The following is a 25,032-nucleotide window of genomic DNA, read 5'->3' on the forward strand; positions in this document are numbered from 1 at the left end:
CAAGTAATTGGCTAAGTCTGGACTCCAACCAAGTGGTCTGGTTTTAGATCTTGAACTCTGACCACCAAGCTATATTTCAAACTCTTATACACATGTTAGTATGCAGAATTACCAGGATTAGAGCCCAGAGTGACAGAAGCAGGCAGCCCGTGGCCTCTGACCCAGCTTCTCTCTGAGAGGGGCTTCGCTGTGCCGAGCTGCAGACTCTAGCCTTTTTGGCCCCTGTTTGGCCTCATCTGAATAATCCATGTTCAACTCTCTCCTCTCTGCCATCTCTTTTTTTTCAAGTTCAAGTACGAAGGGCAAAGCCATCTGTTTCCATTTCCAGCTGCCTCTGTCTCCCCTACCCCCTCCACCTCCTGGATGCTGTGATGCTTTAAGATGGATGTCCCAGTGTGAAAACCCAAATTAATAAACAGTGTCTAGGTGAAAAAGTGAATCATGTCACAAAAGAGGTCACCTAACATCTCTAGTGAGGTTCGATGTTTGTTTACAGATCATTAACTACGTAATTAATTTCTTTTTCCAGTGCAAGCCCCGTAGGAAAGGACAGCATCTGTCTTGTTCACTTCTGTGTGTTCCTAACACTTAGCACAGGACCTGGCCTGTCGTCAGGGATCAATAAATATTTGTTCATGAAATGAAGCTTCCCTCCTTCCCTCCGCCCCGGCCCTGTACCATCTGTCTTAGCCTGGATGACGGGAAAGCTGAGCCTGCCAGGGGCCTCTGTGCAGCTCTTCATCAGGTTGTGCCATCCAGGGATGCAGGAGGTTGAGCGTGCCCAGAGAGCGTTACTGAGCCAGTCTCCAGTTGTTGCCAAGGGCAACTGCTGGATCTCCAGGCATCATCTTCCAAGAGGCCACTGAACTCTGTTGGGACGGGTGGTAAGGAGAAACACGCAGGGGTCAAGATCATGCCACATGGAGTTTTAGCTCTTGACACATCTGGGTTGCCCTTGAGTGGACCGAGAGTGTCTCGGGGTGTCTCCTGCCTCAGCAGCCATGGAGAAGCCAAGGGCATGTGGCAAGGGGGTTGTGGAGGAGGCATGGGCATGACAGAGGGCATTTTAGGGCTGTGCCCATGTGCAACTGACCAGAGTTCAGACAGAGCTGGCCATTCGCAGAGGAGCCAGTGGCCCACCGCCCCGGAGACAGGTGAGGCAGGGAGAAGCCAAGGATACACATCAAAAGGGGCTGATGCACCAGTGAGGGTGTTTCTTCCATCTTTACCTGCAATGCTGAGCACAGCTGGACATCTCCTAAGAATTTAACCCCTGCCTCCACTGGAAACCTGATTCGTCCTTCAGCCTTATTTCCAGACCCTCTTCCATGAGTTCAGGGGAGCATTTAGAGAGGGGATCCCACTTCCAAATTTCCCCCTCCTGCATCCATGGTGTGAGGCTTGAGCTCAGGTCCTTCTCCGAGGGCTTCTCGCCGGAGCACCTCCTTCCTCCCAAGCATTCTCACGATCCGCCAATCATCCTTTCCTCCCTCAACTTCCAAATCTCTTTTTGCTTTGTCTGGACACTGAAGTTTAAGCTATTTAAGTGGAGACCTGCATGCATTTGAAAGATGTGGTGGAACCGGGCTTTTGAAATGCAATTAAAGATTGTACGAAGCGAATGAGAAAGCAGCTGCTGCTTCTGATTCTTGGAGAGGCTTATGTAGTGGTCACCTGACACTGCTCTCCACCGGGTCGAGGGCTAGAAATGATTCTCCGCTAAAGGCAGCCACTAGCGCACAGAACCTTACCAAGGCAGGGCAGGATGTAACTGTGGATGCCATTGGCTGGATGCAGAGGGGCTGGGGTGGGGGCGTGTCTTAGCCTAGGCAGAGTTTCTCTACAACAAGGCCATATATCTCTTGTGATACGCAATAAAAATGCATTGTGTCAGTTCAGGGTGCTCTTGGCTGCAACTCACCAAGACCCCAATCCACACAGGCTATGACAATAAAAACAACATTGAGAGTTCCCGCTGTGGTACAGCGGGTTAAGGATCTGGATGTCTCTGTGGCGGCTTGGGTTGCTGTGAGATGTGGGTTCCATCCTTGGCCCAGTGCAGTGAGTTAAGGATCCAGTATTCCCACAGCTGTGATGTAGGTCGCACTGTGGCTGGGATTCAATTTCTAGCCCAGGAATTTCCATATGTCCCACCCCCCCCCAAAAAAAAACCAGAACAGCATTGCATGTGTAACCGAAGTGCAGAGGTGGGAGAACATTCAGCCTTGGCTGAGTCAATGGCTTAATGACACTGTCATCAGAGACACAGCTTTCTTCTGTCTCTCCATTCTGCAGTCCCCCTTGTGGGCTCTGTCCTAAGACTGACTCACCTTGCAGAAGTGAGACAGGGCCACGTCCTCCCTGTCCAGCAGTGGGGAGGGTCTCTTCTTAGTGCCTTGGAAAGCAAGTCCTTTCATTCTATCTGGAGTGGCTTCCCCAGGGCAGAAACAGTTCCCAAGATGATGCCAAGAATGGATAGAATCAGACCAAACAGAACGCCCCCCTTCCCACTCCCTCCCCAGAGCTGAGGTGAAACCCAAAAGCCTGGGGACCTGGAGGGTGGGGAGGGGCTGGACGTTGACAGACACCAAGCAAAGCCCCGCCCACTGCGGGCTTTCTAGGTTCTCAGGACTCCGGAGGACTGTGGCTCCAGGCTGTGCGGAGACTCAAGGTGACCCAAATTGAACCTCACTCAGAATGGAGCCCAGTGATTTTTTTCCCCATTAAAAATGCAAAGTCGATGAAATTTCATCAAACTAGGAATTAATCAACAGAGCCCTTTTCTAAACTGATTGAACTGGGAGGAGGCCAAATGTAAAGTCCAAAGTGCTACCCAGCCCAGCCCAACAGCCTCAGTTCTGCCCCAAGTGACAGAACAGGATGACTCTGAGAAGAGGAGGTGGCCCAGCGGCCCGTGGGAAGCTGAGGGCTTCTATGCTATTGAAGAGGAGGGAGTCTCAGCCACCCGAACCTCAGGCTGCTGCAATTGCCACTTAGAATCCAGCATCCAAAACAAAGAGGGATTTTTCTTTTCTTTTTTCTTTTCTTTTCTTTCTTTTTTAGAAGCGGCTGCAGGGCAGTGGAGATAATAGAGATTTGAAGTGAAAATATCTAGATGCTTGATAACATACACCCTGTCAGTTGTATAGCCTTGAACTTCCTCCATTCCCTATGTCCTTGGTGTGAAATAGTGTAACTGGCCTATTTCAGACTTAGATGAAATATTGGAGGTGGACACCACTTTGTGGAGGACAAAAGGGCATAAGGACATCAGGCACTGCTGTGTGTGTCACCTTCCCAGGGCCCAGATCTTCCTCCCTGCCTCCTCATTCCTGCATCCTCATCCCTGCATCCTCCCTCCGCTTTCCAGACCCCCTTTCCTTCTAGGTCCTGCTCAAGCCCTGGCTCCTCCCTGGCCTTGGGGACGCCTCTGTTGCCCCCTCGCATGTGCCCCCCCATCTGTAATTTTCGCAGGCCGTCTGCTGCCTACGGCTGAAATGTGGTCCCCAGCTGCCAAATACACTGCTATTCACCTCCTGTTTGTGATGGTTTCCCCAACTCACCTGGCCCTGCAAACGAAGAACTGTGTCTCCCACCTCCCATCACTGTGTGGGGGTGAAGCAAGCCTTGAAATCACCTGTGGCTTGAAGTGACAACTCAGAGAAGTGAAATGACCTGCCCAAAGTTACTCAGCTTGGACAGCTGGGTCAGTTCCAGAAGCCAAGCCCCCGGATGCCCAGTGACACTTTCGATGGGGTGGAGGTGCAAAGGGGACCTGACCTGGCACATCATACAACTCTGCCAGGGTGCTAGGCGAACGAAATGCATAATCATGACAAGCATCTCTGATGGGTGGGTGCTGCCTGGCAAAGGCTTAAAGGCAGAAAGAAGGTTGGGAGCCACTGGGGCAGTGGGCTTTGGGGCCAGGCTGGTCTAGCTCGATCCTGTCACCGCCCTCACTGTCTGGTCCCTGGTAACCTCAGTCCGTTGAAGTCAGAAGTGCCTTTTGAGCTCATTCATGCCAGATGCACTCAGCAAAGGTCAGGATAGAGGCGTCCCTTCTTGGCTGTGTGATAGCCTAGGGGGCAGTGTTTCGAGGGAGCTGTGAAATGTTTTACCCCTGCTAAGCCCCTTAGGGGCATCTGAAGGACACAGGAGTCAATGCAGGGGCAGTAGCCCTCAGGGTACCCACAGGAAGGGGGTGTTGGGGTGAGGCTGGCTCCTGCTTCTCACCTCTTTTTAACCCCTTCTTGTGGAATCTCCCCCTATTGTCCAGTCAAGGGGGACAATTAGGAAGGTCCCTGTCATCAAGTTCCAGGCTCCCTCGGGAAGAGCTGGGGGCAAACTCTCAACAAAGACAGAATATCCAGGAGATGTCCTGGGGTTGTGAAATGTACAGATGCAAACACTAAACATGAACTTCAAAGCAGTGCAATCACTGCCCTCCCACAGGACAGCACCCACCCCCAACGCCACACTTCCCAGGCCCCGGGTCACTCCTGACCCTGGGTAGAGCAGCCTTGACCCCTGGCCAGCCCCTCAGGCAGCCACAGAGAGGGGAGGGGCAAGAGGAGAGCATGGAGGGCAGACAACTTCTTGGGGGGCTCTGCTGCGGGCTGGTACCTGCCTCAGTGTGAGGGCCATCTGGGGGGCTGCCCACCCAGGGTGCCAGCCCCTCAAGCTCTAGATCTGGTCATCCATCCGTGATTTCCTGGGGACTGCGCAGTAGTGCTGACTGTTATACAACTTTGAGTCCCTCACATAGGAGAAATCTCGGTCCCCAAGGAAGGCAGAGGTAAAAGATTTCACTCTTGTGTGGGGCAGCCTTGCTTACTTTTTTTTTTAAGGGCTGTGCCTGTGACACATGAAAGTTCCCAGGCTAGGGGTCCAGTCGGAGCTACAGCTGCCAGCCTACGCCACAGCCACAGCAATGTGGGATCTGAGCCACGTCTTCGACCTACACCACAGCTCACTGGCAACGCTGGATCTTGAACCCACTGAGTGAGCCCAGGGATGGAACCCGCATCCTCATGGATACTAGTTTGATTTGTTTCTACTGAGCCATGATGGGAGCTTCCCAGCCTTGCTTATCTTAAGGCTTGCCAAGCAGGTGGATCTGTGTAAAAAAGATGCCCTTTCCTCTAAGTGGACTAAGCCCTACCCCAGGGCACAGAGCTGGGCAAGTGGTGTGCAAATTGTATTCCAGCCCCCACTTACCCTTCATCTTTCTGCAGTGCACAAACCCCACAGCTGAACATGGTGGCCCTAGCCACGAGTATGCACTATATGCTCCCTGCGAACAGAGGCTGGGCTAGGCACCAAGGCTACAGCAGGAGCAAGATAAGACAAAACTCCGGTACTTACAGAGCTCACACACTAGTGGAAGAGACTGACCACAAACAGGCCAAACTATGATGAAAACCATAGAGGATGAGAGCAATGCCATCAGACACAACAGAGCCTGGTGACAGGAAAGGGGAGGGAGAAGGGACCTAACTCAGAGTAGGTGGAGGTGGGATGGGTGGTATGTGGGGAGGGGTGGAGGCTAGAAGCCAGACTCAGAAAGCTTTCAGCCTGTTTGAGAAGAAGCAGGGAGCTTGGGGCTAGAGAGGGGTTTGGGTCCAGGTCAGAAAGGTGGGCAGGGCCAGTGATGCCTGAAGGTCATGGCAAGGAGTTTGGATTTTGTTCTAAATGCAGTGGGATCAAGGGCATGTATGAGCCTTTGGGTGGAGAAGGGACGTGGGAAAAGGAATAAGAGAAGAAGGCAATGAGAGAAAACAAAGAAGCAGATGGCACAGATGAGAGTGGGTGTGTGTGTTGGGGGGTGGATGATGGCGACAGGCCCAGGGAACCCCTGTAGGCACCGCGGCAGGGTGCTTGGGGGATGGATGGACGGGGCTGACATCTCAGGGGACCCAGCATGACTCGTGATGTTGTACATTCTGTGGGGCTTGGAGAGGACATTTGGCCTCCCCAGGTCGTGTTCCCCAGAGCAGAAAGGACCCGTAGCCCTCCCTCTGTCTCTCATGAAAGCTCAGGTCATCTATTCTTGCTTCTGTAGGTGGAAATAGGCAAGAAGTCCTCTCGTGGCCTAATTGGAGTGATTTGTGTTTGCAGTTCAATGTCAAAAAGTCCACGGAGCCCGTCCAGCCCCGAGCACTCCTCAAGTTCCCAGACATCTACGGACCCAGGCCGGCTGTGACGGCCCCGGAGGTCATCAACTACGCAGACTATACGCTGAGGACCACGGCGGAGCCCGCTGCACCTGCCAGCCCCCAGGCCCCAAATGACAGCCGCCTCAAGAGGCAGGTCACAGAGGAGCTGTTCGTCCTTCCTCAGAATGGTAGGGTTCTCCTGCCCGCACTTCTGTGGGCGACACTCAGCAGGATTTGAAAGCAGCTCTGCACACAGTGGGCGCGGCCAGCCCCAGTTTCCCTGGCATGTGACCCTGGGCGAGCCGAGGGCTCAGGGCCTTGGAATGACAGTCCTCTCTTCCCTCTGTGTTTCAAATTGCTTCTCCCCAAGGCCTCCAGCTTTTCCCTGGGAAATGGAGAGTCCCTTTCAAGCCAGGTAGCAACCTATAGAAAGGGGATAAAAAGTCGTGGTTAAACTATGGGCTTCAGAGTCATGGGTTAAATTCTCTCCTCCCACCCACATCTTTTTTTTTTTTTTTTTTTTTTTTTTGCCTTTTTTATTTTATTTATTTATTTATTTATTTATTTATTTGCCTTTTAGGGCTGCACCTGTGGCATATGGAAGTTCCCAGGCTAGGGGTCAAATAGGAGCTACAGCTGCCAGCCACAGCCACAGCAGAGCCAGATCCTTAACCCACTGAGCGAGGCTAGGGATCGAACCCACATCGATCGTGGATCCCAGTTGGGTTCATACTGCCGAGCCATGATGGGCTCTCCCTTTTTTTTTTGTCTTTTTTAAGGCTGCATCCATGGCATATGAATTTCCCAGGCTTAGGTTCGAATCAGATCTTGAGCTGCTGGCCTACATCACAGCAACACAGGATCTGAGCCACACCTTCAACCTACACCACAGCTCATGGCAATACTGGATCCTTAACCCACCGAGGGAGGCCAGGGATTGAACTCTGGTCCTCATGGACGCTAGTTGGGTTCGTTGCCCCTGAGCTGCAACAGGAACTCCTAATTCTCTCCCCTTTGATATACCCACTGTATGACGTCAGTTATGTGGCTCATCTTTTGGGTCGTCAGTTTCCTCATATATAAAATGGGATCACCTGTCCCGTAGGGTCATTGTAAAGTGTGAATACAATAATGCATACGAAGTGCTTACCTCAGGGCCTGGTCCGAGGATGTCATTGAAACCTTGTTACTGTCATTGCTGTTTCTATTCTCCTCCTCAGCAGCATCAACATCAAGAGTGTAATACCTTTCGGTGTATAACACCCATGCTGGGCACTGGGGCAGATATGGAAGCAAAGACAGTCCTTACGGAGACAAAAAATACAGCCAGGAGAACGGATTGTGACATGGTTTGGGGTGTTGTTTAGTGTGGTTGGAAAGGAAGGTGGAAGCAGAAGCAGCATAACCAGTTCCGACACTGACCCCACTCCTAAGGCATCTCCTGGCCTGGGTCCAGTACCCACGTTGGCCAATGCATAAATGCCCCTGCCTTGCCCCCAACCCAGCTCCAAACCACAGTGATTACACTGGCATTTCTTCAAGCACAAACGCATGCAGCGCCTGTGTCAGGAACGAATCCTGGTTGGCTTCTAGCCTCCAGGTTTGCCAGCCTACATTTTAAATTGGAAAATATTTGCAAATAAGACAACCGACAAGGGATTAATCTCCAAAATATACAAACAGCTCATGCAGCTCAATATATATATATATATATATATATATATATATATATAAACAACCCAATCAAAAAATTGGCAGAAGATCTAAATAGACATTTCTCCAAGGAAAATACACCGGTGGCCAAAAATCACATGAAAAGATGCTCAACATCACTCATTATTAGAAAAATGCCAATCAAAACTACAATGAGGTATCCCCTCACGCTGGTCAGAATGGCCGTCATCAAAAAGTCTACAAACAATAAATGTGGGAAAGGGCGTGGAGAAAAGAGAAGCCCCCTACACTGTTGGTGGGAATGTCAGTTGGTACAACGACGGTGGAAAACAGTTTCAGAAGTTCCTTAAAAAACTAAAACTGGAACTACCATATGGTGCAGCACTCCTGGGCACATATCTGGAGAAAACCATAATTCAGAAAGATACATGCACCCCCAACGTTCATTGCAGCATTGTTTACAGTAGCCAAGACGTGGAAGCCACCTAAGTGTTTATCGACAGATGAATGGATAAAGATGTGGTACATATATGCAAGAGGATATTACTCAGCCATAAAAAGAAATGAAATATTGCCTTTTGCAACAACATGGATGGACCTAGAGATATCATACTGAGTGAAGTGAGTCAGGCAGAGAAAGACAAATAACATTTGATATCACTTATATGTGGAATCTAACAAAAATACAAATAAATGTATTTACAAAATGGAAACAGACCCACAAACTCTGCAAACAAACTTATAGCCTCCAAATAGGCATGTGGAGGGAAGGAATAAATTAGGAGTTTGGAATTAACATATACACACAACTGTATATAAACTAGATAAGCAACAAGGACCTACTGTATAGCACAGGGAACTCTATCTTCTGTAATAACATATATGGGGAAAGAATCTGAAAAAGAGTGGATAAATATATATGAATAACTGAATCACTTTGCTGAACACATGAAACTAACACAACATTGTAAATCAACTATATTCCAAGAGAAAATAAAAATTAAATAAAATATAAATTAAATTAAAATAGACCTATTGATAACTTTTTTGGGGGGAGAGGAGCTGCACCCAATTTGGCACGTGGTAGTTCCTGGGCCAGGGATTGAACCCACACCATGGCAGTGACCCAAGCTGCTGCAGTGACAACGCCAGATCCTTAACCTACTGTGCCGCGAGAGAACTCCCTATTGAGGACTTCAGAGCTTAAGCTTGGAGGATGCAGAACCATTTGAATGAGGACCTGGGAGGGGCCCTCATAATCATCACCAGTCTGGGAGCCTGGATTCCCCAAAGCTGAGACGAAGCCGGATCCGCTCCACCAAGGACCACAGCAGAGCCCTTCAGAGTCTGAAACTGTGAAGAATTCAGAACACATTCATTTAGAGTTCCCGTCGTGGCGCAGTGGTTAACGAATCCGACTAGGAACCATGAGGTTGCGGGTTCCATCCCTGGCCTTACTCAGTGGGTTAAAGATCCGGCATTGCCGTGAGCTGTGGTATAGGTCATTGCTGTGGCTGTGGCATAGGCCAGCGACTGCAGCTGCAATTAGACCCCTAGCCTGGGAACCTCCATATGCTGCGGGATTTCTTTTCCTCTGTTCTTCATTCCTTTCCCCACTACGGAAGGTAACCAAGTTCTCATGCCACTGAAATCTAGCAGGAGCTGATTGGTTCAGGAGATATTGACCATAGGTGAGGGAGCGAGGGGGAGGCGGCTGCCGGATCTGTCAGATACTGTGCCCGCCGTGGGTCCACCTTGGTCCACCTCCACCGGCAAAGATCCTCACCAGCCCCTTGTAGAACTCGGAGTCCCGATTCTTGAAGCTGAATCTGCTGCTGCATTTCCCAGTGGTGCTGGTTTGGCTTTGGCTTTGATTTTGAAGGTGGAGGCAGTCTGAGAGCTGAAGGCTCCCTCTGGCACTGACCCTGCTGGAGCCATCCATAGGGTGCCCTTGGAAGACACCTGCATCATGGGTGCAGGCGTGTCACGCTTTACACATTGCGGCTCACATCCTGGTCAGTCCGTTCCCCACCTAGTTGCACCAGGGAGAGTCTTCAACTACCTGCAGGAACCCAATGATGAATCTTTTTAGACATGAGATTCTCTTTTGTGTTCCTGCTCTTTAAATTCATTCTGAAAATCAAAAAATTTAATTCCAATTTGTTTCAAGTGGAGTCTGTTGCAGCTGCTGAATCCTTTAATTCTCATATTAGGTTTGACTAATGGGAATCTTCCGGATGTTTGGCTCCTGTCCAAGTGAGGGGAAACGTGAGCAATATGTGTGGTTTTAGGAGCTTCTGAATTGAAGATAAGGTCATTCATTCATTCAGCAAGTATTTATTGAACATGCTCTAAAGTCAAGCCCACTATCCCTGACCTTGCCCGCCAGCATCTATTCCTGACAGTCTTTGACCTTTATCTCCAACCTTGAACTCCTGGGCATCAGGAGTTCAAGGCTCCTGGGCATCTATGGGAGAGGCAGAGCTGGAGAAGGGCTGGGGCTTGATTTGCCTAAAACAGGGTGACCAGAACCACACAGGCTCTGATGGTTTCCCTTCCTGAAAGCTCACCCAAGGCCAGGCCCTGGGCTAAGTACTTTTCTCACTTTATTTCCTTTAATACTCACAGTTACTCCAGCAAGAAGGAGTTGTTATCATTTTCATGGTAAAGATGGGGAAACTCAGCTTCAAAGAAGTCGAGTAATTTGTGCAAGGTCACATCATAACCCTTATGCAACAGCCCACGTCTGACACCCAAGCCCATGCCTCACCCACTGGGCTGTGATGCTCCCTTGAGAGGGAATACCCAGGACCACAGGTGTTGCCCAGGTGCAGCCATCATGATTTCGCATCCAGTTAGGAAACTGTGGCTTTGGATTTGCAGCGCAGGAGGCAGAGATTGCCAAGGGTGGCAGACGGGATCCTGGTGTGGGTGGTAGTAATGGCTTTACCTCCTTGACAGGTGTAGTGGAGGATGTTTGTGTCATGGAAACCTGGAACCCAGAGAAGGCTGCCAGTTGGAACCAAGCCCCCAAACTTCACTACTGTCTGGACTATGACCGGCAAAAGGCTGAACTGTTTGTGACTCGCCTGGAAGGTATGCTCGTAGCTGACTTTCACCGACTTCTGTGGGTGTTCCTGTCTCCCCTATGGCTAGAGCGAGCACTGGGTGGCAGATTAACGCTCTGTAGCAAACAAGACCCGGAGGCATGTGATACTCAGACACACGAGGGTTTTTCTGTCCCTCATATACCAGCCCAAAGTGGAGACTCCTGGTTGGCAGATATCTTTCCTCCAAACAGTGATTCAGGGACCAGGCTCCTTCCATCTGAGATCTTTTTTTTGGGGGGGGGTCATTTCAAGGCCCCACCTGTGGCATATGGAGGTTCTCAGGCTAGGGGTCAAATTGGAGCTCTAGCTGCCAGCCACAGCCACAGCAAAATGGGATCTGAGCCACGTCTGTGACCTATACCACAGCTCATGGCAACCGGATCCTAAACCCACTAAGCAAGGCCAGGGATCAAATCCATGTCCCCGTGGATACTAGTTGGATTCATTACCCCTGAGTGACAGGTATTCCCCAATCTGAGATCTTGTGATCTATATCGGCAGGTAGAAGGATTAGAGAACAAGAAGCAGGCACAACCCTTCCGTAAAAGCTGTAACCTACAAATGGCATGCATCACTCTTGCTCACTTCCCATTGGCTGGAACTCAGTCACATGACCACTGACTTCAAAGGAGGCTGGGAAGTGTGGCCTAGTAGGTGCCCAGTTAAAACAAGGAATGGATTTTGGGAGTTCCCTTGTGGTGCAGTGGGTTAAGGATCTGATGTGGTCACTGAGTGTCTCAAGTTGCTGCTGTGGCACAGGTTCAATCCCTGGCCCTGGGAATTTCCACTTGTCACGGGTGCAGCCAAAATTTTAAAAAGGAGTGAGTTTTGGTGAACAGCTCGTCATCTCTGCCACAGGGACCTTTGACCCTGGACAGAGCTTTGTGCTGGACCCAGAGGGAGTTCTGAATGTTCCGAAAAGCATCTATAGTGCTAGAACCAGGTAGTCTTTCCTGCAGGGTCAGGATGTCCCTAATCTTCCTATCCTGACAATTCACTTTATCACCAGCAAGGTAAGCTCAGATTTTGCAAAGAATTTGGGGCTAAAAATGGACTTCTCCATGGCTCCTGGACACTAGAACCTGGGGACAGGATAAATTGGATGTCTAATTTAATTTAATTTTTTTGAGGGAGTGTTTTTCCCTTTTATTTTCTTTCAAGATTTTTTTTTTTAATATTTTCATATACTTTCTTAGAGTTCCCATCATGGCGCAGTGGTTAATGGATCTGACTAGGAACGATGAGGTTGCAGGTTTGATCCCTGGCCTTGCTCAGTGGGTTAGGGATCCGGCATTGCCGTGAGCTGTGGTGTAGGTCGCAGACGCGGCTCGGATCCCGCGTTGCTGTGGCTCTGGTGTAGGCCGGTGGCTACAGCTCCGATTCAACCCCTAGCCTGGGAACCTCCATATGCCGCGGGAGCATCCTAAGAAATGGCAAAAAGACAAAAACAATAAAATAAAATAATAAAATAAAATAAAATAAAATACAGAACAAATTATGGAATCAGCAGCAAGACTAATAAAAATCACCAGCAGCTTTCAGGCCCTCGTGCCCTGGGGAAATCTTAGAGTCCTGAGGAGTATCTCCTATTTCTCTTGTCTGTTTTTGATAGGTGAGAAATAGATTTATTAGGATAGGACACTTGTGAAAGATGCAAGCAGACAGGAACGGAAGCTCTGCCATATCTCCTATTTCTGAATGTCTCATTGGGAGTTCCCATTGTGGCTCAGAGGGTTAAGAACCTGACATAGTGTCCACGAGGACGTGAGTTTGATCCCTGGCCTCGCTCAGTGAGTTAGGGATCCGGAGTTGCCACAAGCTGTGGGCGTAGGCGGCAGATGCAGGTCAGATCTGGCATTGCTGCGGCTGTGGCATAGACTAGGGTCTGCAGCTCTGATTTGACACCTAGCCCAGGAACTTCCATCAGTCATAGGTGTGGCCCTAAAAAGGAATTGTCCCATTGAAAGGAGATTCCATGTAGCCAGAGTGGTCAGCCGTCGGGTCTTTCGGACATCCAAAGTCATGACCTCTAAGCCAGCATCTGCAGCTCACAGGAGAGCCACGCTTCTCTCCTCTCCTTGTCCTTGGCACGCCCCCATCTGTGCTGCTTTCTCCCTGGCTGCAGCTGTGACCAGTGACCAGGACGGAGGCTGTGACTGCTATGTCCAGGGCAGCGTGGCCAACAGGCTGGGCTCCGTGGAGGCCCAGACGGCCCTGAAGAAGCGGCAGCTGCACACCGTGTGGGAGGAAGGCCTCGCGCTCCCCCTGGCGGAGGAGGAGCTCCGCACAGCGACCCTGACACTGACCCTGAGGACCTGCGACCGCTTCTCCCGCCACAGTGTGGCTGGGGAGCTGTGCCTGGGCCTGGATGGGGTGTCGGTGCCCCTGGGGGTTGCCCAGTGGGGAGAGCTGAAGACTTCAGTTAAGGTAGGGTTGTCTCTCTCCCGTTGGTGGAGCATGGGATGGCAGGGCTTGAGTCAGTGGTCATGGAACAAGCTTCAGAGAGCCTCCCAGCCCGGGGGTGGGGGTGGTCTGGGGAGGGAGGCAGGGTGTAGGAGGAAGGTGGACTCTTGAATAGGGTGGAGGGCTGGAGTGGACCTCTATCCCAGGATCTGGGATCCCTAGTGTCTAGTTTTGCTTCTAGCCTGCCGTGCAAAGACACCCCAACCAACCCCCTGCCTGGCTGTCACGAAAAACATCACCTAATGAGTTTGTTTGCTCTGGTGCTGATGACATTATCCCCATTTAATGTACCCCCCTGTGCATCCACTGTGTGCCGGACCCCACAGGGGAGATGAGCCCCAGGCCAAGCCTCTCTACTCATAGACAGTACAGGCCAGAGGGAACAGTCGGAACAAGTGACAATGACAGTGATGGTGGCTGTGATGAAGGTGGTATCTGACATAAGACATCCAACCAGGACCTAACCAAAGTGGTCTGACAGAAAGTTCTAGAAGGCCGGGAGGGTCATGGTGTTTGTGCTGGGCTTGGAAGGAGTGACTGGGCCTCGGGGCTGGCTCTAGCCAGGGCTGGTTCTCCCCACCCCTCTGGTGCTGCAGAAGCCATGCTTAGGAAGGAAGTATCTGCTGAGATGCCACACTGTTGGGAGAGGGGTTCCTTGGAGAGCAAACCATTATTCCCCAGGGCCAGGGCAGGGAGGGGGTCAAGGGAGATCAGGGCTGCAGGACACTGTGTGGCTATTTAGGCCCTAGGGTGAAGGCCTCATCCAAAGGCCTGCTGGGATGGTGCCTAGAGGGAAACTTCTGGATGACCAGTCTCTCAACCAGCTGGTCAGTGGCTCATCTGGAGACCATATCACCTACAAAGCCTAAAAGAGTTACTACTATCTGGCTCTTTACAGAAAATTTTGCCCCCCCATGCTAGAGTAATAAAAACACTACATGGGGGCTCATTTTTGAGCATCTCTCAGTTACTGTGCTAAGCCCTGTCCCCAGTCAAGCAAGCGGGATAGATGCCGGGACTACGGCATTTATAGGCAAGAGAACTGAGGCTTAGTGCAGCTGAGTAACCTGCGCAGGGTCGCCCAGCTGGGACCTGGACGTTCGGCCCGAGGCCAGGTTGGTCTGGTTGTAAATCCTGCCTTGTCCTCCTGCCCCCGTGAGAGGTAAGTGCCCAACAGGGTATGAGGCGCCGTCAGCAGGTGCCTTTCCTGCCGCCGTGGGACTGGGGGACAGGGTGGGGGGAGAGTGCAATTTTACTTCCCACCTGCTCCGCTTTTCACCGTGATCTCTTCTTCGCCTTATTTTCCTTTCTTTCCCAGGCTCAGAAAATTGCTAAACATTGACAGCCCCTCACAGCTGGAACCAGGCTGTTCCGCAGCACGCTGTCTAATTAGCGTGTGACCTGGGACTTGCGTGGAATCACAGCCAGGGCCCCTGGGAAGAGGAGCCTATCACTTCAGTTTATTCAGCTGGCAAACCAGCTTTCTCCAGAGATGGAGGGGCTCCCCGCAGGGCCTGGGGGAGTTTGGTGCTGCCCCCGCAGGGTGGAAATCCAGCATATCTAGGCCGAAGGCTCAGGCACCTCGCCTGCTTCTATTCTCTTCCCTAGAACAAACATTGTTCCTTCATTCTGCAAATACCTTACCCGGTTTCCACCCTCTGCCAGGAGCTGGGTTCACCATAATAATTAAGACAAAGCCCTTGGAGTTCCCGTTGTGGCTCGGCGGGTTAAGAACCCGTCATAGTGTCCGTGAGGATGTGGGTTCGATCCCTGGCCCCACGCAGTGGGTTAAGGATCCAGCCTTGCTGTGAGCTGTGGTGTAGGTTGCAGACGCGGCTTGGATCTGGCTGTGGTGTAGGTCAGCAGCTGCAGCTCCGAATCCATCCCTTGCCTGGGAACCTCCCTATGCCTCAGGGGTGGCTCTAAAAAGGCAATAGATAAATAAAGAAATAAATAAATTTTTAAAGATTGGACAATCAAAGCCCTGCCCTCACGGCTCATCCATCCTAATAATCATCCCGCTCGTGGCCGTCACCGTCCCGCAAATACACCTTCACAGCCTCTTAGACCACGGACCTGCTTTCCATGAAGGTGACTAATCTCAGGCAGGAGCGTGGAGTCGGAAGTCGGAGATGGCACTCGGTGTGATGGGGCAGGAGGGAGCTCCGGGGCCAGGCAAGGGAGCCCCTCACCCCAGCTGGAGGGAGCAGGTGGTTTTGAGCGAAGTGGTGGGGCCAGTGGTCCCTACGGCCCACCTGATTTTCTTCTCTTGGTCAGAACGGGTTAAAGCAGGTGCCAGCAATGTCCCCGTTCTCCCCGGAAGACACTCAGCCAAAAGTGGCATGTGCGTCACCAGGGACCACAGAGTGACCCACACCAAGGGCGGCTTGAATGATTCATTGAGAGCTCAAGAGAAAAACTGGGGGTGGGAAAAAAAAAAAAAAAAAAAAAAAAAAACAGGAAAAGGATGGAGAAAGAAAAAGCGTTATTTCTGTCAGCAGGTACATTAAACAGCAGAACCGATGGGGCAGATACTGTTAACATCCTTTGGCTGTGGTGCAGCCTGCTGGGCTTTGGGGGGGCTCTTGGCACCCTCCATGGAGGAGCTGAGCCCTTTATGTGGTCGGGTCGGGGGCAGAGGGCTCAAGCCTGGCCACCCTGTGGCCACAACCCAGTTCGGCCGTGGGCCTCCAATAAGTGTCCTTAAATTAGGAGGCTGGTGTCTGTCCCAGCTCAGCTGGCACCCCTCTTGGGCCCTGGACACAGGGCCTCAGCTCAGTCCCTGTCTGAAACGAGAGGGCTGTCCACCTTGGATGCTGGAGGACCACGGGTTTAGGACATGGGCTTTGCCATCAGACCAGACCCCCCATTCAAGGCTTCGTTTTGCTACTGACTGGCTATGTGACCGCAGGCAATGCAGCACCCTCTCTAAGCATCTGGGTCCTACGCTTAAAATGGGAGTGAGGTCAGCATCCCTCTTACTCTTGGGGTCACGTTGAAACGAGATGTCTCACCCTGCCTTCATAAGTATTTCTTGCGGGTCACCTGTGTGCTGGGTGCCAGGGATGGCTCTGTGGAGATGACAGCCTTGAGGGATGGGTAATGTCCTCACACATAGCGCAGAGCGTGTCATGCTACCTGCCACCCTGCACACCATGGCCAAAGTTCCTGGTAACTCCCAGAATCGTTCCACCACCCGAGTGGCCACTGAGGGCTAGTTGAATTGCTGTGGTCAGATTGTAGACCCTGCCTGGTGGGAGCCGGGCAGAGGGCTGGCCAGCGTCACTCCCCAAACCCAGACTGGACTAGCGGTCCCACTTAATGATCTCAAGAAGTGGTGATTGTCTTTTCTGAATAACGAAGGGCAATAATCAAACCGAGGAGGCAGAGGCTGTAGTGTGTGCCAGGGACGGTCCTGAGCCATTAAATAATGCCTCATTTCATTTGCGCACTCCCGTTGGGTGGAGATAATATTGTTTCCATTTTCCGGAAGAGGAAAGGGAGGTCTGGGCAAGTGAAATAACTTGCCCGAGGTCACACAGCTAGTAAACGGTGAGATCGGAACCGAGACCCCGATAGTCAAGTTCTAGGGTCTGTGCTCTTGAAACCACCCTTGGACTGTGACCTGCCTCCTGCGGGGACTCTTGGTCATTTTTTGTCCCTCAGTGGATTTGGTGAAATTCTAAACAAAGTCTTGTAGCAGTCTCCGTGACACTCTGTGAAGCTGCAGGTGGGGGACAGATATGCTGGATGCTTCTCAGAGGCATCAGCATCTCCTGCAAAGCGCAGCGACTGCCAGCATCTCTCATCATGTACCTGGCCTTGTAAAGGAGGTTCCCCCTGTATCCCCTCTTCTGTTCCAGGAGCCGTCCGCAGGGACTGGGGAGGTCCTTCTATCCATCAGCTACCTCCCGGCTGCCAACCGCCTCCTCGTAGTACTGATTAAAGCCAAGAACCTCCACTCTAACCAGTCCAAGGAGCTCCTGGGGAAGGGTGAGTGAGGTGTGAGAGGCGAGCCAGGGGGCCTCCCGCCTCGAGGACTGGGCTGTGGGAGGCAGTGCAGACTGGTGAGCAGGGCGGAGCATGAGTACATGTGTGGAGTCAGCCTCAGCTGTGTCCACCTCAAACTCATCATCCAATTTCGAAGGATATGCTCACTTCTCTAAATCCACATTCATTGACTCCTGGGCCAATCCCATCCGTTAGGGCCCAGATTTTTGAGCTACCTGGGGGTCCCTATCTTGCAGATCCACCATGAAAAACGTTATCCAGGGGTCATAGGAAGCCAAAGATCAGACAGTAGCCATGAAATGGAGTATCTGGGCTGTAGGGGAAACTTGACCCAGCCCTTGTGCCTTAAACCTGGCTGGGCCCCCCTTACGGTCAGGTGTGTCCGGGAGCTGGGCTTCTCCTTCTCTGGTCTCGTCTAGCCACCACCCTGCTCCCTGCACCCAGTCTAGGCTGCTCTCCCTTCCCAGCCTCTGCCAACCTGCCCTCCCCATACAAGCTGAGCGTGGGTTGCGGCAGACGGTGTGTGGGTGCGTGGGCTGAAGCAGCGCCTGTGCCCCATCTACCCAAATAAACATGCCTGCAACATTCTGGAAGCCTCAGTTTTTCTTTCTGGATACCCCTGCACAGGCCCCAAGTCTTAGGGACCAAATAGGCTCTCTTGTCAGGGCAACGTGGGTCACCTCTATGATGCCTGGATCCAGAGCCAAGTGCTCCTAGCAAGATATAAATAAATAGCTATTTACAGCAGGAGACAAAGAATTGCTCTGCATTCAGAACCTTCGAGCAAGAGATTTGGGGCGAATGAAATCAGGAGGGTTAGTCTGGCTGACAGATTCCTGAACCGAAGGTCAGAATTGAATGTTTTTTTCCTCACCCCCTATAGCTAATTCTTTGCCTCCTGCTTTATTTTATTTTATTTTGTTTTATTTTATTTTATTATTTTATTTTATTTTTTGTCTTTTTAGGGCCGCACCTGTGGCTTAAGGAAGTTCCCAGGATCGGCGTCGAATGGGAGCTGCAGCTGCTGGTCTACGCCACAGCCACAGCAATGCCAGATCTGAGCCATGTCTACAAGTTACGCCACTGCTCAGGACAAGGACGATCCTTAACCCACGAGTGGGGCCAAGGATCGAACCCACGTCCTCATGGATACTAGTTGGCTTCGTTTCCACTGAACCGCAAGGGGAACTCTTCTTTTTTAAAAAATTTTTATAGCTCCTATCAAGACAATTACAGCTCAGCACTTTTCCTCTCAAATATCTCTGCTGAAATAACAAACTAACCACCTGGGGGTGATAATTATAGCAATAAATTCAGAGTAACAATTATTCTCGCATTAGCTTCGGAAGCCTTGGCTAATGAAAATACAATCTGGGTCCTGAACCTCATGATATGACGTGAAGAGGGTTTGTCTGACCTGTTGGCCAGTTTCCTGGGGTGGGGGGGTGGGGGGGTGGGGGGGGCAGCTGTATTAGGGGTCAAGCCAGGCTGCCCTCACCCTCTGCATGAGGCCAGGATCCTCAAGTAAAAGTTAAAAAAGAACAGATGAAAACTCAACCAACCAACAGGAGACCTGCCATCTTAGTAAGAGACAAAAATGCTTGGATGCAGAATCAAGGGGATGAAGGCGTAGGGACGGCTTCATTTTCTGGTCTGAGTTTAAAATCAAGCTGCAGGGAGTTTCTGTTGTGGCTCAGCAATAACGAACCTGACTAGTATCCATGAAGATGCGGGTTCGATCCCTGGCCCCGCTCAGTGGGTTAAGGATCTGGTGTTGCTGTGGCTGAGGTATAGGCCGGCAGCTGCAGCTCCTATTTGACCTCTAGCCTGGGAATTTCCATGTGCCTCGGGTGCAGCCCCCCCCCCCCCAAAAAAAAGACAAGTTGCAGGGCATCTAACTCACCATCCTAGATCTGATTTGATGTGGGACATGAAGCACACAGAAGGACTCATGACAATGATTTCTTGGTCATATGGCAGCATGACCCTTCTCTTGGGAGCTACCCACTGACCAGCCATATATATTGTGCTATGGTCTGTTTTCCACACTTGAGGTCGGAGCTTTTGCTGAATGCCCATGTCTAGACCAGTGTCTGCCATATGGAGGGCATTTCATAACTGCCGAATGAATACATGGCCCATGAGGCTGGGGGAGGGCGGGGGAACGTGGTAAAGAGGGAGCCTCAGTGCAGATCTTGAGCCAGAGACCCTGTCCCTCCATCCCCAAGAGGGTGCATCATCTGAGCCCCCCCCTCCCCCTGCCCCGGCCCAGAGCCTCACTCTTGATCCTCCGCTCTGTCTCTTTCTGCTCTGTCCCTCCCCAGATGTCTCGGTCAAGGTGACCTTAAAGCACCAGGCTCGGAAGCTGAAGAAGAAGCAGACGAAACGAGCCAAGCACAAGATCAACCCCGTGTGGAACGAGATGATCATGTTTGAGCTGCCGGATGACCTGCTGCGGGCCTCCAGCGTGGAGCTGGACGTGCTGGGCCAGAGCGCTGATGGGCAGAGCTGTGCGCTTGGGCACTGCAGCCTGGGCCTGCACGCCTCGGGCTCCGAGCGCAGCCACTGGGAGGAGATGCTTAAGAACCCGCGCCGGCAGATCGCCATGTGGCACCAGCTGCACCTGTAGCCCAGGCCACCGCCCTCCTCGGGCACAGCCCGCCACCCCCTCCACCCCCGTCAGCCCCAGCTGTCCTCTGCGCCCTCCTCTTGTGCCCCATCCACGGTCTGACACCCGAAGACAGACTTATGTGCAAAGACCAGGACCCTCCCTCTTCCTCTCCCATCACGCTCCCGTTTCTTAAAAACGAGCAGGGCAGGGCAGGATGGAGAGGGGACATTTGGGTCACTGAAGAATATATTTGTCTCATCTGGTTGTCGAAGAGACTCATCAAATACAGCCTGTGACATGTTTTGGCAGTGGGCATCAGGCTGGATGCAGAGAAAGCCAAATGTAGGGAATTAATGGATGCAAAGATGGTGGCTTTGTAAAAATAAGCAGCTCAAATGATGACGGGAGTTGCCGTTGTGGCTCAGCGGAAGTGAATCTGACTAGTATCCACGAGGACACAGGCACTCCCTGGCCTCACTCAGCGGGTTAAGGATCCGGTGAGCTGCGGTGCAGGTCAGCAGCTACAGCCTGGAAACCTCCATATGCTGCAGGGGCGGCCCTACAAAAACAACAACAAACAATGGTGACAGAAATAAAGTATCCTGGATCCTAAGAATTAGAGATTGTCAGGGCAGGATGGAGTCTCCACCAGCATCAAATCATGCTGCTGATCCAAGGCACGAACCCAGCAGTTCTTAAACCTTAGTGTGTGAAGAATCACCAGCAGATTCCTAGGCCCTGCTTGAGAGGTTCCAAATCCATCTTCCTGGTTGAACCCCAGGAGCCTGATTTTTAATAAGCACTGAGTGGCTTGGATGCTGAGGTTGAAGTACTGCGCTTGGAGAAATCCCTTTTCCAACATTCCAGGCAGGGTCCCTCGTCCTCCTCGGGCCAAACACCCTGGGGTGGCCAGTGGCCACGCTGGACATCTCAGCCGTCAGTGTGAAATGCGGGAGCCTGTGTTCATTATTTAATGATTTGAATTCCTAACATCTTTCTTTGCGCTTCTCAGATCCTGCTGTTGGACTGAACGTTGTGCTTCCTATTGAATAATTGTACTGTTTCATCTCAAAATCCGTTTATCTGCCATTTGAAGGCCCTCCTTCACCAGGGAGAGGTAGGCTCCACCGTGAACTAATTGAGCGCTAGTTGTCACACCCACCAGCATCACCAAAGTGACCCTCTGAGTCAGACACATCCCTTCTCAGCACACCAGCCACTTGAGGTGGAATTTGATTTGGAGCACATATGAATTTAGTCTGGCCCCGTGGAGGTGGAGAAGGAAACGAAGTCTTTTGCAAATGTGCCCTCTCTTTTTAGGGCCTATCACATTCATCAGTAAATAACCAGCTGCTAGGTTTCAGAACACGACCTTATCATTCCAAGAGCTGGTCATATCACGAATAATATCATGAGCCTTGCTGAGCGGCTGTAATATCTGCCTGGGAACCGGGGTTCCTGGGTTCTCTTGTTGACCATCCGTAAAATAGGACTAATGACACTAATGCAGGTGGCACCTTCTCTGAACGATTCCGCAGATGAACTCGTACTCAAGAGCTGTAGATGCCCCCTGGCTAGGAACAAACTCCGAGGCCACCAGCTTGATCTTTAAGCTTCATACTGGCAGTTGACCATGCCTGGAAGGTGCCAGAACGATCCCAGGCATTTCCAGAACCATCGGTTCGGCATTTGGACCCTTCATGACCGACATCTAAACTCTGGGCCTTCAGGTGTCCCCCCCGCCCCTGGACCTAAAAAAAGAATTTCTTTCCTTCAGTCAAGTCATTCTTGGCCTCGCCCTGAGAATCTGAGCAAGGACGTATCACCTGTTGTCATTATTTTCCCATTCTGGACAAAAGTAGAAAAGCATTTAGAGATAACTTCCACTCATCCCCTGAAGAAACAGAAAAAAAATAGTGACTCCCTCTTAAATGGGAAAATCATTCAGATAATTGGAAATCTCACCCGTTAAGGCTGCCCACTTCCTGCCAAGTTTTATTTTTTAGGCAAGGCCTTCGTTAGTGGTTTCCTACAAGAGGTTTTGGCATTTCCCCCTTTAGCACTCTGGCCCCCCTGTTTTGGGGGTCGGCGTGCTCAAACAGAGCAAAACTCTCCCTATGGAAGCTGACCGCTACTCCGTGCTTGCTGACATCTCACACTCCAATCTAGAAAAGTCTGGATTCCAGATTTAAAGTCAGGAAACGTGGGTTCCGCTTCCTTCTAAGTCCATGTACCTGCCTTACTGTCCACCAAAGGATGCTTGAGGTGAGCTGATTGCACCCCTGGTTCCAGAATATCAACTCTACCCACGGTCATTCTATCTGAGGCATTCATTTCTTTGGATCTCAAAGGTTTCCTTTTCCAGAATCCAAACTAAAGGTGGCCCCTAAAGGTATCACCGCTTAACATCCTAGGTGCCTGCCATCACCTCGGCAAGCTTGTACTGAAATGAAACAGGTTTTGCAAGGGGTCTGCCTGTTGTGTTACTGGTATATTCCGAGTGCCTAGAACAAAGCTGGTTCATGGGCCCTCTGTATATATTTGTTGGATGAATTAAAATGAAGGACAGACAGGAGAGCAGGCAGAAGAAGACCTATTTTTATGTAAGTGGCATAAGAACCAGAGTCCTAGCTGAGTTCTCAATGGTCAAGTCATCAGACATCTCAGCAGTCGGTCTAGAAATTCATGAGACTGTGTGTGACCATTCACCTGATGGCAATTTATAGCTCGCTGTGTAAGTGTAATTAATGATAGACAGGAACATAAAAGCTGTGCTTTTCCACCAAAACTCCATCTCAGTGAATTTTAAATCACCCAGAGGTATCAGACTGCCAGATGAAAAACCTTCAGTCATCTTTGCATCAGCTTACTTTGTACCAGATGCATTTGCAAATTACTGCCAAATTAGAGTAATTGAGTCTATGTGAATGCATCAGTTTTTTTTTTTTTTTTTGAAAGGAACACTTTGTCCTTTGCCAGGGGGCATTTTCTAAGAAGGGCATGAAGCAGAGGTGAAAATAAAATGGGAAACGATCTCAGACTGGGCTGTTGCCCACAGCGTTGACCTGGCTCTGTCTCGCGATATGATGATGGGAGAGAGTCTGATCTCATTTATCTGTGACTCACTTCTTGTGTCAAACTAATAAATCATCGTTGAGCGCCTATTGGTGAAGATCTTGCACACGTCTGTCCATTTCAACCTGAGCTATGACTCTTATCCAGACTGAGTGGCAAATCGCCCTAAAGGATGCTGTGTAGAGAGAGCAAGATGGGAGAGCAGCTCTTTCAGGGCAATTCCTTCGGGCTTTAAAGGAGTCTTGGACAGCTGGGGGCTGCAGCTTACGTCGAATGGAGGTGAGGACCACCCAGAAGAGAGAGTTAGTCCTTGTGATTTGTTTTTGCTGCCCGTGTTTCCTGTTGTCCATGCCAAGTGTGTGTCTGTTTTACAATCATGAACCGAAGCACAAAAAGACGCATGAGACATTGTAGTCATATGTCTGGTGTCACACTCTGGAAATCTTGCAGTGGTAAATAAATAATTTCCAACAGGGTCACCTGCCTGGTGTTTTTTGTTGTTTTTTTTTCCCCCTTTTTACTTAATATTTTACACATATAAAATGCAGAAAAAAATCATTTGAAAATACTCATGAACACCTTCCAAGTTTTATAAAACTCAGCAAATAGAAACCTCCTCATCCCTTCATGCAGGAGATAACCACCCTGAATTTGGGGTTTCTCACCCCCAGCCTTTATCTTCTTACTCCATGTATATGTAAACCCCGGGTGCTGTGGAATAGTTCATGTTTTAATTTTAAATGGTATCACACTGTTTGCTCTACATTAAAATATTGAGCTTTATCCATGCAGATGTATGCAGTTCTCGTACATTCATTTTCACTGCTGTATTATATTCCATCGCATGACTATACCACTATCCCTTTCTCCTGTCACTGTGTGTTTAAATATTTCTTATTTTTCTCTTAGAGGAAATGCTGCTGTGCATGTTCTTGGGCAAGGCCTTTTGGGGCTTTAACGTCAATAAGATCAAAACTAAAGACATCTCTTTCTCTAACATCCCCCAAAGAAGTACACTCATCACCGCAAGAGCCAGCGCAGTGGCCCAGGGTTCACCTGTGTTCCAGGTGGCAGGCAGGGGACTTCCAACGTTCTGTCATCTCAGGCCTTCCTGGTGGCTGTTGCAACCCTGGCTTCTGGAGGAAGAGGCTCAGGCATAAGTAGGGGCAGGGCCTAAATGCTCAGGTCAGTAGGAAATCACGTGGTCATGTGGCATTAAAACCAGAGGCTCTCAAAAAGGCTGAATGAGCCACAAGGATAAACTTTGCTTTCCAAGTCTGTGCTTGTAATTTCTTATTTTATATTATATGTATATTTGCTATACTGACTGCTAGGATCTTTTTCTTTACTTTTTTTAAAGTTTTTATTTTATTTTTTAAAGTTTTTTTATTTCTTCTATTATAGTTGATTTACATTGTTCTGTCGATTTCTGCTGTGCAGCGAAGTGACCAGTTTTATATATATATTATAAAATATTATATATATATATATATTCCAGGATTTTTATTTCCCTAATAAAATAGGAAAAGTGGGTCTTGTCCCACATAGCCAAATATTGAGTACACTGTGTCTCACAGGTAACTATGAAGGTGGCCCCTGGAGCCCCAAACTAATATTTGAGAGTCTAGATTTATATAAAAGAGAAATAGAAGAGGCAAGAAGGCTTTGCTGATCACTCTATCCTGGGCTTTCCACTGAATCGCTCTAAATAGCAAATTCTGCTCTCTACCCATAAAGAACTCAAGTCTAGAGCATTGCATTTAGGAGCTGAGAACCTGCAACCCAGCTAGGCTTTGTCACTGCCACCTCCATGGCCCTGGCCCTGCTCTCTACCCATAAAGAACTCAAGTCTAGAGCATTGCATTTAGGAGCTGAGAACTTGCAACCCAGCTAGGCTTTGTCACTGCCACCTCCTTGCCTCTGGGCTTGTTCC

At 50.3% G+C, this 25,032-nt stretch overlaps 1 protein-coding gene across 2 annotated transcripts in view; it reads left to right on the plus strand.

Moving 5' to 3' along the window:
- Positions 1-23,578, plus strand: part of SYT13 (synaptotagmin 13) — a 46,407-nt gene extending 22,829 nt beyond the window's left edge. For both annotated transcript variants that reach the window (XM_013994380.3, XM_003122846.7), the window contains exons 2-6: positions 6,118-6,343; positions 10,791-10,925; positions 13,065-13,366; positions 17,266-17,395; positions 19,738-23,578. In XM_013994380.3, coding sequence (XP_013849834.2) covers positions 6,118-6,343; positions 10,791-10,925; positions 13,065-13,366; positions 17,266-17,395; positions 19,738-20,042 — 1,098 coding nt within the window. In that variant the 3' untranslated portion in view covers positions 20,043-23,578. The remainder of the gene's footprint in view (positions 1-6,117; positions 6,344-10,790; positions 10,926-13,064; positions 13,367-17,265; positions 17,396-19,737) is intronic.
- Positions 23,579-25,032: the final 1,454 nt, after the last annotated feature.

This window comes from Sus scrofa, chromosome 2 (genome assembly GCF_054392235.1).
Source record: "Sus scrofa isolate SSC_HxYL_T2T_F1_AM1 chromosome 2, Sscrofa_HxYL_maternal_Yorkshire_Landrace_v2.0, whole genome shotgun sequence".
NCBI classification, from domain to species: domain Eukaryota; kingdom Metazoa; phylum Chordata; class Mammalia; order Artiodactyla; family Suidae; genus Sus; species Sus scrofa.